Consider the following 13,395-nt stretch of genomic DNA (forward strand, 5'->3'; position numbering starts at 1 on the left):
ACACTGGGAAGGGGTGACCAGGGGGTTGGAAGACTGATAAGGCAAATGGCGACCCAAACATCAGCAATGCAGGAAGCCACTACCACCTCTGGTCAGCCGGGATCAGTGTGGACTGCCAGGCAGGAGCGGGGACCACGGAAACCCTGACAGCCCAAAGCAGAGAGAAGGAGAGAAATGCGTGGGCTCCTCCCCCCTCCATCCTGCACTCTCCTGCCAGAGCCTCCCACTGGCTGACACTCCTCAGAAGCTCCAGAACAAAGGAGTCTGGGAACCACAGTTCTTGGGGGCAGCCCCCTACCATATAGAGCAGAGCAGAGGAAGACAGGGAACCCACCACTGGCTCAGAGACTCTCTCCACAATAGCTTTCTCTTTTGGATTCTCACTGACTGAAGAAATGGTGGGTCCGAGCCTACACTGCACAGTGGGCCAGGAGACATACGCTGCTGAGGGCAGAGAGCAGAGTCAGTCATGATCTTACTAGCAGAGACTCCCACTCTCCTAATTGCTTAGAAATATCACACCGCACAAAAAGCTGCTGGATGTTTCCTGTTACTAAAGATTAAAAGCCTCCATTTTTCTATACATACCAAATGAAGGAGCATCGATTTGAAAAACAGAGAAATTATAGTATCTCCAAACACAATTAACACCCAAGTATCTCTTGGCCAGGTCCTAAGAGGGTGAGGGGGGGAGAAAAAGTTAATTCGTTAATATTTCGGCCGAGTGACTTAATTTTGTCTCCCTAACACCCCAATTCATCATCCTTAACCTTAGAGCTTCTATTCGGAGAATACATTTACTTACTGGCCTCTCCTCACAGATGTGTGCTAAATTTGTCTGTGACACTTCAATTCCAGTTTCTGCTGCTAAAACATAATACAGCAAAGCTTCGTGCCTAAAAATAGATGATTAATAATAAATTTCATATAGTGGCTCTTACTAATATTCACAGAGAGCTCGATATTCAAACATAAGTGCACAAAATAAGCAGTTTTTTTAAAAGCACAAAACCATGATTTTTTTTTTTTAAATACCGTTGTTAAAAATACTGCATGCACTGATTTATTTTCTGTCTTAAAGGCTGAACTGGCAGATAAGGTTGGAAGCTAGTTAATACAACAGCTACCTCTACTGGCCGAATGGTATGTCAGCCGGGTTGCTGAACAGCCTTAGGTCCCTGAATCCTTCCATCCTTGCTTAGAGGAGATAGTGGTATGAAAACAAAGTCCTCTGTTTGGGAAAGGCTTTATGGGGTTTAGGATTCTAAACAAGCTTAATTAAAGCCGAGCTTCTGTGGCGCATTGGACGTCTGGCGAAGGAGAGGCGGTTTACAAGGGGTCTGATAACAATGACCAGAAACACACAGGAATAAATAAAAGTTCGGCACCACTAGTAACTGAATAATTACGAAACAATAAGACCACTTCTCATCTGTTGAAAGGTTGGCATACGAGTCGTAATACCAGGAACGGCAAGGGCTGGGGGAAATGGACATATTCCAACAACCTCAGCTAGTGGAAGGGCGAATTAATGCAATGGTTCCACGTGGGAAGTCTCAAGAACGCACAGACCCCTTGCCCAACAGTTCTCCCTGTGAGGGTCTCTTTTAAAGCAACAATCAGAGACATGCAAGGATCCCGTGGCATCAGAGTTTATTGCAGAGCTTTTGATATGAGGGAAAACATTTTAAAATGGTAAGAACTTAAATATCTGAAAATCAGTGGCTATTTAAATTAACCCACGGTACAGCCACTTTCAGAAGAGGCCATGAAAAATGGAGAAGAGAATTAAAAATGTGGAAAGATGTCTATGCAAAATGATCTGTTCTGTGAAATAAAACAGGCAGGATGTAGAACAGGGCAATTCCATTTTTGTGTAACAGAAATCAAACCGAATACATGCATGCATACACACACGCAGAGGTACATATATGCAGATAAAAATTATCTACCAAAATGCTAACAGTCCTCATCTCTAGGTGGTGAGAATACAAGTCGTTTTTACTCTTTACTTTTGACTTATCTGATTTCCTCCATTTTCTTCATGTCGCCTAGTTTATAAGATTTATTTTAACCATAAAAAGTTGTTTCGAAAGCTTGTTTTTCATTTTAAGTGCTTGACATGAAGAAGAACTCTCCCTTGATTTTCACTCCACTAGGAAGTGCTTTAAGGAACGGTGGGAGGCGGTTGGGCTAGGGGAATAAGGGGAGCAGACTCGGACATCACCTTTTCTACACGGCTAAAGCAGCTTCTGCCAGAGCATCCCTCGGGGACAGAGAGAGGTGACTGGGGAGTCAAATTAGAACAGCAGACCTTCGATGAGACATACTGCAGGTCACGGGCCATGTGGCTGCTGAGTGAGCTGATTCCTCAGTCTCTAAGACACCCAAAGCAGCCGACCATGACTCTAAAGAGACGAGTCTGGCTAAGCAGGGTCCCCGGCATAGGCAAGTCAGCCAACAAGCCCACAACTGCAGCTGAAACACCAGGAAAGAGATGCACGGGCATTTTCTTACACAGACTATAGAAATCATGTCGGGTGACAAGAATCCTCAAATCAGACTGGGGTGTGTGTGTGAGAGTCCCAGCACAAAGTCCCCATCATCCTGCAATAAGGCCCTGTTCCAAAGGTCTTATAATCTCAGTGTCTTCTGAGACACTCGGGCTTGTCCCAGTGCCTCAGTTTCCCCCAGAGGTGAATGAAGGAACAAGATGGTGTACGCTTGCCAGCCCAAGGTCAAATGTCAAGCTGGCTCCCTCTGTGGCTGTGACTGCATGGAAGGTGACTCCTGCTATTAAACTGTAACAAAATGAGTTTTTCTTAGACAGCAGTCAGGTAGCCTATCAGAATTTGCAGTGGGGAAGGGGACACGAGGTTGACACTTCCGTATGACAGAGTCACTATGACAAACTTTATAAAGACAGTATCTTGGCTCTGAAGTTACTTTGGTGGTGGTGGAGAGACGGGAGAAGCTAGTTTTACAGAAAGACTTTCACTGTCCAATTATTGTATAAGCCGGGAGGAAATTTCATAGGATCCTTGTGCATTTCCTTTGAAGAAGCACTGCAATCCATCAAAGGAGACGTCTGAAAACATTGAGGTCAATAGAAACACTGAGCAGAAATCCACCTCTGCCTTCCATCTTGCAGAAGCAATCACCAGAGGCCGGCGCACTCCGATTCCACCGCCATCTATTTTCATACACTGGAGATCACACTTCCTCAGCTCATTACGACTTCTGAGACTCACCACATCCGCCAAACCCTACCCACACTGAGGTTCTCTCACAGGATTTGGCTCTTCTGGTGCTTCAGCTGAAACTGCCTGAAAGTATTAATTGGCGATATTTCTAGGCTCATATTCATGGAACAATGATGTCCTCAGCTATGTGCAGGAAGCCCTAAAACAAGCCACAAAACTGTTCCGCCCTCCCAGAAATGTCCCCAAGGTTCAGGAAGCCAGCCAGAGCTGCAGGTCTTATTTCCAATGCACTGACGTGAACCTGTCTCCCAGACAGTCCTTCCAACGGGGAGGTAGCACGGGCACGGAGAGGAGGAAATTCAGAGTAAAGAACGAAGCTAGGGGCACCCTGGCAACTCTCCGCTTCATCGTCGGCATATACGTCCACAGAACTTTCCTAATGAAGCTTTGTAAGCACTTCTTGGACTGCTGGCTGTGGACTGTGACTCTGAGGACCTCCGAGCAGCTTCTCAAACAATTATATGATTTTCTCTGTGCTCCTGCCTAACAATGCTTGAAGCAGCTCTAACTGGAAGGATGAAAAACAATCCTGGGGTCTCAGTGGAATTCAGAACCCAAAAGGTGAATCTCTTTCAACTGGAACTTGGCACGCCTGCCTGTCTCGCCTCAAGCCCACTGTGATCGGGCAAGCCTCCTGGGTTAGGCGTTTGGGGTGTATTTAAGACAAAGGACAATAAGACACATAGTTCTTAGACAACACACACGCAGGGGTAAGGTGGAAAGAAATGAAACATGACAGCCGGCCTCTCCTCAGCTGATTTCTCCTGGTGTCCGAGGACAGCCCCAGGCATGACAGCGCCGTCTCCCGTGGAATGCCGATACAGCAAAAAGCCCTTCTCTCCAACACGCTCCTCTTTCAAGCTACCCCACAGAAGTCTTGGAGCAACACAGCAAAGCACAAGCTCGTCAAACTGACACGTGTAATTTGAAAACAACGTCCAGAATAAATTCACTCGCCGAAAATGCAGAAAGGGGACGGACCTGAGACATTGATGGATGGTTTAGTTCTGTTACGGCGAAATAGATGGCATCCAAAAAAGCCATATGGGGCGGAGGCCAGGCTCTTATAGTTCCTGCTTAACCCCTGGGGCAGGTGTGGGGGCTCGGAGAGATCAGAGCACGCTGCTTCAAACAGATTTTGACGAAAATTCCCACTGCAATGGGGACTAGATGTTTCTTCCTAGGATATGAAAGGCCTTACATTCAGATCGACACTTATCTTTAACACTATTTTAGCACCAGCATCAGGATTAGCAAGGCTATGGAGAAACAGAAACGTACAGATTGGCTAGAGAACAAACTGAGGACATCAGTTGGAAAACAACTGGCATTATCACGTGACCCTACTCCTAAGTTTATATTCTAGAAAAACTCTCCCTATATGGGTCGGGATATATACAAAAAAAGGTTCATGGTCATATTGTTCTTAAAAACAAAGGAGAAGGGAAACAACCCAAATATGTGTTCATGTGAGAATTGGTAAGTAAACTGAGGCAAAAATGAATGACCTACCGAGACGTGCATCAAAATATATGAATCTCAGAAACACAATGTTAAGTGACAAGAAACAGTTGAAAACTCATGTATAATGATACTCTAATAATAGAAAGCTCAGAAACAAGCCAAACTAACTCTATTGCTTGGGAATATACCCATGTGTGACAAAAGCTGTAAAGAGAGCAAGATTCAGGATGCTGGTTACTTCTGGGTTTGGGGGTGGGGGTGGGTTTCATCTGGGAGGGACACGCCATGCAGGGGCCTTCACCAGTTCATCATCGCAAGTGGGGTGGTAGGTGTTTGTTTTATTTTTATGCTGCACATATATATCACATATTATTTCGTATGCATCAATTCCTATATGGCAAAAGAAGAGAAAAACTCAGTGGGTTCATGCCACTTCTCTGACTCAAACGCTCAGCTTTCCCCTGGATTCTGGCAGGCTCCCTTCTCTTCGCCGTTATTCGCAGTTGTTTGCCGAAGCACCTCAGAAGCCCCCAAACGGGCAATGGCTCCTGGCTGCTCCACAAATTAAGTAAAAAGTATATAACCTTCCATTCAAAATCCCATAAAGTAGCAGCACCTCCTTGGAACTGTTGTATACCACTCCCTTTTACAAATCTTAGCCTCCAGGCAAACTGGGTGGCTTAGAATTTTCCAGACACCCCCAGAACTTTCCTCTCTCTTTGCTTTTATTTCTGTGAGTCCCGTCACCAGAAATGCTGTGCCGTGCATGGCTAGGTAGACACTCCACCTATCCCTCAGGGCCTCCATTACAAAGGCTGGCCGAAGTCCCGCAAACCAGGTAGCATCTTTTCCTCCTCAGAATCCCCAGTGTTCTTCACATACTGTCCATGGCACTTAAGTTATGTTTGTTCTATTTGCTTTGGTTCATTTGCTCAAGTCAGAGGGCAATCAACAAGTCAAGGGCAATCATGATCCGTGGAAGGACCAAAGGGAGTAAGAAGTTAGGCAAGACTTCCGGGTAGGTGCAGAGGCCCAGAGGTCAGACGGAACATAGGCCCCGTGAGAAAATGCAGGTAGGTCAGCACGAAGAGCTGAGGCAGCCAGCTACCCCCAGTCCAACTTGTTGGCATCCCTGCAGCTCATGGCACCCTGCCTGTGGGTGGACTCAGTCAAGTCTGCTGAACTGAATCCAAACTCACTGTCGGGGTAGAACACACTTAATTCCCCCATCCTCTCCAACAACAACAAATCCATCTCCTGGGGCCCAATATTCTAAGAAAGACCACAGGCCACACAAATCTTAATTACCCTTCACTTTCACAGCAAGTTTTTAAATGTTCAAGTGATGTTAAATTCAGAAGTAGGCAGAAAAGCTAAGCTACTGACAGATCCTCTCTTTATGGGAAAAAGTGTCGGACATCCTGGATGTGTGTGTGTGTGTGTGTGTGTGTGTGTGTGTGTCTGGGTGGGGGGGGGCTTTTTACAGATGTGCTCTCCCTTTGGGAAACCCCACATATAAACACTTTGATATTTGAATGCCTAGTTCCCCTTAAGAAGCTTGTAAGGACAAAAGGTGGGAAGTTTGGAGGGTGAGAACAGGGAATGAGTTAGAGTCAAATTTGGGACTTGTGCAAGATAAAACAGCACCCAAACTGTAAGATGTATCAATTAGAAAATTATAATTTATAAAAAAAAATCCTTTCCTATTGTGCAAAGTAAGGTCACAGATTAAATCAACTTTCACGGGATGTTAACAATAAACGTTTTTATTTGGTGCTGTTTTCACCGGGCTGATTTCCCTTATCTAGTTTACGATGCTCGATGCTGAGATGCTATCCGTCGATGGCGCGGGCACCCATGAACCGCAGGAGAAAACGGCGTTCTTTTGGACTTATATTTAAATTTTTAATTAAGGTTCAGATCAGAGTGTGATCGATGATAAGTCCGGTCTAATGTCTCCGAGGCAGTGTTCCTAAGGGATGTGTGCTGATTTGCATAGCCTTTTCCGTTATTGCGGAAATACCCAGATCATTTAGGCAATAAACCAGCCAAGAAAATGTAGCCCAGGGGAAAAGTAAGACCGAGTGCTAGAATTGACAGAAAATAAAACAGATGAAGCCAGGTGGCGTTGGGAGACGTGCCCTTATTTGTAAAATCAAGGAACAGCACACGGGGGGAATCTGCAGTCCTCATGCACGGTGTCATGGGGTGTCCTTTATGCCATCGAGTGAGCACGAGATCTGCTGACTCCACTGGAGGGCGGGTGGACATGGGAGTCTGCTCGGCTACGACATGCGAGGTCTTGTGAGGGACTTCCTGCAATCCCAGGCCCCTGGCCGGAGCCCTAATTCTCTCCTTCCCACAAACAAGGGGGAAATCCTGCACCTCCCGGGACCCGCCAGCGAGAGGCAGAGGGTCCTGAACAGCCCCTGCGCTGTGTTTAGACTCTAAAACCAGGAGAAACAAGCTTGAAGGGAAGAGAAGTCAACACATTCCCGTGTCTCTCAACTTGATGAACGTGGCTGCTCCCCCAGAGAACTAATTTTTGTGTATAATTAAACATGGAAATGCTATGTTTTCCAATCAACAGCCAATCAGTCTGTAATACTCCGAACAGTATTACTGAGAGGCCGTGATTTCCCTGCAAATTGCTTTTTTTGGGTTGTATTTTAAGCTCCATCTCGTAAGACTACAGTGACGACTTGAAAGGTAAGGGCAGAGGGAGTTCACGGTGACATGGTCGCGAGCTTACCATGAGCCCTCCAGGTAGGCATTGAGGCCTTTGCGAATGACATGGCCCAGGTAGCCATTTTTCTCAGCTATGTGCTTTGCCCACCTGCAAAGGAAAGGGAAGAGAAAAATATCCAAACGGTGGCAAATTAAATAATTGCTTTTTCTTCCTATGATCTCAATAAATCCCACTTGGGGAATATTTTGCTTGTTAGAATTTTTATAGAGCAACAAGCCAGAACGGAATGTTAAGAAGGTAAAGAGAGATGCATTTTGAGAGCTTTGCATTCAGTGCCCTTTCTCAGCAATGCTGAGGAGTTGTTGTGTATGGAAACAAAGACAGGAAAACTCCCTAATGAACAAGGTCCACTAATATAGAAAAAGATAATCTTTTTTATTTTTTGACAGTAGAAGGGAAGGAGGGAGATGAGGGTGGTGGGGGGAGAGAGATCAATGTAAGACAGATTGATTGGTTGTCTCCTGCACGACACTAACCAGGGCTGGGGATCACACCTGCAACCCAGGTATGTGCCCTTGACTGGAATCAAACCTGTGACCCTTCATTCCGCAGGCCAATGCTCTAATTGTTGAGCCAAACCAGCCAGGGTGGAAAAGATAATCTTTATTTTGACATCTGTATGGTAATGAATTAATATTAATTTCTGTGTCCTACCTTTATTCTAGAATGGGGATTTATAACATTGTTTGCATAGTTTTTAAATTTTATTTTTAAATTATAGTTGACATTCAATATCGTATTAGTTTTGGGTATACAGCATAGTGCTTAGACAATCATATACTTTACAAGGTCGCCCCCTGATATTTCCAGCCCCCACCTGACAGTGATCACAGTATTACTGACCATATTCTCTCTGCTATGCTTGACATCCTCACGACTATTTTGTGCTTGATCCCTTCACCATGGAAAAGATAATCTTTACCAAGAATTCTAGTACTTCACTGAAACATTTGTACTGATTTATATTATAAGGTTTCCCTATTTTGTTTCTGCTCCTTAAGTTATACTGGAGGGGGTTTATCAATAATGAACTAACTTATTGTAATATTTATATTTACAACCACTAAAAGAATATTAAAAGAATACATAACTAACAAGCTAATGAAATGGGGATATAGAATAAATAGTAAAATGGTAGATTTAAAACCAAATATATCCTCATTAAATGTAAGTGGTCTAATTATACCAACTAAATACTAAAATTGTCAAACTGACTAAAAAAATACACAAAACCCAATTACAAATCAGATAAAATAAGGACAAAGAAAGATCGAAAAGAGGATAGAGGAAAATATAACATGAAAATTCTACCAAAAAACCCACCAGGTATTACTATACTCAAATGTCTTAAAGCAACCTTTTGGAGAGCCAGACTATCGGTGTGAGGGTATCTAAAGCAGAGGTCTGCAAACTCTTTTTTCTGTAAAGGATAAGGTAGTAAATATTTTAAGCTTTGTGGGCCACATACGGTCTCTGCAGCATGTTTTTCTTTGTCTGTTTTACAACCCTTTAAAAATGCAGAAAGCATCCTGAGCTCTTGGCAGTCCACATGTTATGTGTGGACCCTAGTTTGCCAGCCCCTATAAAACGTTATCAGACATGCATGACATCAAAAACGTGTCTCCTGTTCTCTGTTCTTCAGAAGCTACTGTAGCATATGTTCTACCAAAATACAGGAGTAAACCAAGAGGAAGAAATAGGGTCCTCCACAGCGGACTAAGAAAGCCAGAGCTGAAGGGAAAGGGAACAAAGTTAATTTCAGGAGGGCAGCTATGTCCTAACAGAGACTCCAGGAGAGACGTCACCAAGAAGATTAAATTAACAGAATTCCTGGTGGGTCTGCACAGAACGAGAAGAGGTTTAGACAGTTGTAGAAGAACTTGGAGATCAAGTACATAGAAAACCATTAAGTACATAGAAAGCCAAGCCACTGAAGAACAACAAAATACAATTATTACTCCACAGAAAACAAAAAGTTGTGCAAGAAAGAACAGGTAGTCATGGAATACTACATGGCTCAGCTGTGAATAGAAATGTAAAACCCGATACCAATCTAACCAAAATGATGACATACTATTGGGAAGACAGGAGAGACAAAAAGTGTGAATGTGTGGGGGAGCAGAGAGAGAGAGGACTGTATGTTTAACTTCCACAGCAGGACATCGTTAGACAACGCCTACAATGAAGATAAGATGAAATAGTGGGATACGCACGTTATTTAGTGGTAGAGGCAAAAAAAAAAAAAGAAGAAGTTAAAATGTGAAAGTGATTTATTCTTGGGAGCAGGGAATAGAGCCTGGAGTGTGTAGGCCAGAGATTTCCTATTTCCTTATTATTTTTATTTTTGTCTTCTCAAATTATTTGGCTCTTAAACTATGTGAACTATATCAGGTTTTAAGCTGATAAAAATAAAAAAAAATTTCCTTTTTTTTAATTATTAAGAAATTTAATTATTTTTCCTTCTACTCTGCCATCTTGACTGGAACCCAATATAAAAATAAATATTTAAAAATGCAAAAATAAAAAGGAACTCTCTTTTTCAGGCACAGTGCTTGTAGTACTGTAGCCTCCCTATCCGTAGTTTCGCTTTCCGAGATTTCAGTCACTCACAGTTAACTACAGTCCAAAATTATTAAACAAAAATTCCAGAAATAACAACTCGTCAGTTTTAAATGGTGTGCCAGTATGAGTATTGGGATGACTCCTCGAGCCACCCCCTCTGGCTGCCGGGACGGGACTCCACCCTTTGTCCAGCATCTCCGTGCTGCAGACACTAGTCACTGCTCCCCCCTAGTCACTGTCTGTGCCAGCGATTGGATCGGCTGTTGCGGTACCACAGTGCTTGTGTTCAAGTCACCCTTATTTATGTACTAGCGGCTCCAAAGCAGAAGGGTAGGAGGTGCTAAAGAGAAGCCGTAGTGCTTCCTCTAAATGAGGTCTGTATGTATAGGGAAAAAACACTGTCTATAGGGTTTGGTACTCTCTGTGGTTTCAGGCACCCACTGGGGTCTGGGGACACATCCCCAGAGGAGCAGGGAGGACTACTGTAGGTGGTTTCCCTTCACACAACATCTGGTAGAGTCTTACACAACGGCCTTCTCGGGGTCCCTCGGGAACGTCTCCAGGTTGCCTGTTATATAGTAGAGAGAACACCACAAGGTCCCTTCGATGTGTCCGCCTTGCGCAGCCTTATGGAAATATTCACCAGCTAAGGTCTGTGAAGAGAGACGGATAAATGTCACTCTCCGGAGTGAGGAGTCCTCCTGGCTGGACTGTTTCACCAGAGCCAAGGTATTATCACAGGCTTATAACGTCTGATATCTTTAAGAAAACCAAGTCACGTTCAAGAAAGACAGCCAGTCACAGAAGCCAGCCCCTGGATGTGATAACCTCGACCACAGCTCTTCTGTTGATGAGGTTTGCCCAGCAAGTCAGACAACATGTAACCACAAATATCATTGTCATCTCACTTGATCCTCACATAACCCCGGCCGGCAAGACAGAAGACTCTATCAGAAGTCACGGGAGGTGAAAATTCAGGCATTTGCTACCCTAACCTTTTTCACACTCATGCACAAAAACTGCACTCCTAGTAGGAAAGTGAGAATTACAAATGTCAATTAAAAAAATCCACGCTCCCAGATGTGTGGGAGGACTTTTGCAATGAGTAAAAATATACAGCTTCACATACAGTCAGAGAGAAGTGGAGGGAAAAAATAAAACACTTAGGTGTATGTTCTGCTAATTATTATTATTTTTTTAAGGCAGTTAACTGACATTTTTAAGAATGGGCTTTGGAGTCAGACAGGTTTGGGTTCAAATCCCAGCTCTGCTCCTTACTAGCTGTGTGACCATGGGCATCTCTCCACCTGAGAGATTTTTTTTTTTCAACTGAAGAAATGTTGTATCTGATAGTACCTAGCATGAAAGGTTGTTGCGAGGATTAAATAAGAAAACAAATTCTCCAGGATTAGCACGGTGCTTCACGAGAAACAATCTTCTGATTGCCCACCCACCAGGTCTGCTGTTGCCCATCCCATAAATGCCCCCCAATCTTGCCATCTCAATAAATGCCACGTGCTCCTGAGTTGTCCTGACTCCTCCTGTCCCTCCTCAACCTCATAATCAATCACCAGCAAATCCGGTCACCTTGACCTTCAAAATGTATCCAGAATCCAGTCACATCTCAGCCCCTCTTGTGATACTGCCCGTCCTTCCTCACTTGGATTCCGTGCATGAGCCCACTGCTCCCTCTCATGTCCTGCAAACCTCGTCTCCGCTAGTGTCCAGGAGCCTTTTAACACGCAGCATATCCTGCCCAGTTCAAAGCTGTCCGGTGCTTTCCCATCTTGCTCAGAGCGACTGAGTCATCACAATGACCTGGGCACCTGCCTCCCGGACCTTATCTCCCACCTCCCCATCTCCTTTGCTTTCTGCTCCTGCCTCTCTGACGTCCCTGCTGTTCCTCAAGCTTCTTCTCAGAGCTTTTACGCTGGCTGCTCCCTCTTTCTGGAATGTTCTCCCAGATACCCACAAGATTCCTTTAGGAGCTGTCGAATGTCACACTATTAGAGACCTTCTCTGTAAAAGAGTATTCCCCAGTCTCCACCCTCCCTGTCCTCCTCCTGCTTGATTTCTCCTATAACACCCTCGGGTTACACATTCAATGCCGTCTTTCTTCCCCAACTGCCATGTAAGCTTCCTGAGGGCAGAGAAGTCGTGTCGGCTGCTGTATGCCCAGGGCCTGGATGAGCGCCTGGCACAGGGTGGGCGTTCAGTGAATTTTTGTTAAATGTAATGGAACTCATTACACTATTGTCATCAATATTACTAGTAATAATGATGAGCTTATATGTCAATAGGGATCCAGGTCCTGACTCCAGTAAGTGTTTGATGCTGTTACGAACATTCCAGAGCGCTGGTTGCTTATTCCGTAAAATGGACATAATAGTAATTATTCCAGAGGTGGTTAGGATGACACGGGCTGTGCACATAAACCCTTTGAGGGCGTCTGGCACGGAGGAAGTGCTCAACAAACACGAAAGATCATCACTGTTGTTTCCATTATGTTTAAATGTGCTCTCAGATCAGGCCACCCTATCGGAATCCAGCCCTCTTCCAGAAGGATCCATCTCTGCACCGTCTCTTGGTTTCTCACGCATTCTCACCTTGCCATCTCCCCTTCCCTCCTCAGCCCAAGTCTCCCTCCTTCAGGAAGTCTTCCTGACTGCTTGGCATTCAACATTCCCCCTTTCCAGAACTGTCTGGGTCATATCAAGCAGCACACCCTTGGCACCTGGCTAAATGCCATCCTTTGCTCTTCACTATCTTACTTCCCAACTGGACCCTTGAGTTTCTTGAGAACCTGGTCTGTGTCTTGGGTGATGTCTGTGCCTCCCCCAGGGCCCCGTCAGGCTTGGCATACATTACACCTCCACGAAGCTTCATGAACGTGTGACTGAACAGTTGCCCAGTTTGCCTCAAGTCTTACTCACTTGATTCCTTCCAGGAACTCCTGGGAAAATGCCATCCAAATACAGGACTCCAAGGTTGTATGACGCATCTGGGTTCCCCATTGCTTCTGCTTTTAACCAGTACTTTGCCGCTTTGACGTAATTTTTCTTAAATTTGTGGTAATACCATCCCAGACCATTGACTGCCTGATGCAAGCCCTGGATTTTAGAACAAGAAAAAAACTGTTTTGTTTTTTATTTTGTTAAAGAAGCCTAAAGAGAATCAATGGCTGTGAGAACATTCTGCATGAGTCTGAACGAAACCTTTCCTGTCTCCCTTGGGGCAGACGGCACTGAAGAAGGCCGAGTGCTGGAACACGCAGGCCCACTCGCTCTCCCCAGGTGGATTTCACGCAGCTGCCGCTGGGATTGCTGCCTCCAGCTCAGCAGCACGCTGGCCCCGAAT

General features: G+C 44.7%; 1 protein-coding gene across 1 annotated transcript in view; it reads right to left on the reverse strand.

Annotated features, from left to right (window-relative positions):
• Nucleotides 1-13,395, reverse strand: part of SEL1L3 (SEL1L family member 3) — a 104,839-nt gene that overhangs the window by 15,467 nt on the left and 75,977 nt on the right. The window contains exons 15-19 of the mRNA XM_036240545.1: nt 12,972-13,148; nt 10,564-10,691; nt 7,480-7,563; nt 806-896; nt 589-673 (exon numbers count right to left, since the gene is read on the reverse strand). Of these exons, the coding sequence (XP_036096438.1) occupies nt 589-673; nt 806-896; nt 7,480-7,563; nt 10,564-10,691; nt 12,972-13,148 (565 nt within the window). The remainder of the gene's footprint in view (nt 1-588; nt 674-805; nt 897-7,479; nt 7,564-10,563; nt 10,692-12,971; nt 13,149-13,395) is intronic.

The sequence above is a fragment of the Molossus molossus genome, unplaced genomic scaffold, assembly GCF_014108415.1.
Source record: "Molossus molossus isolate mMolMol1 unplaced genomic scaffold, mMolMol1.p scaffold_m16_p_1, whole genome shotgun sequence".
Classification (NCBI taxonomy): Eukaryota; Metazoa; Chordata; class Mammalia; order Chiroptera; family Molossidae; genus Molossus; species Molossus molossus.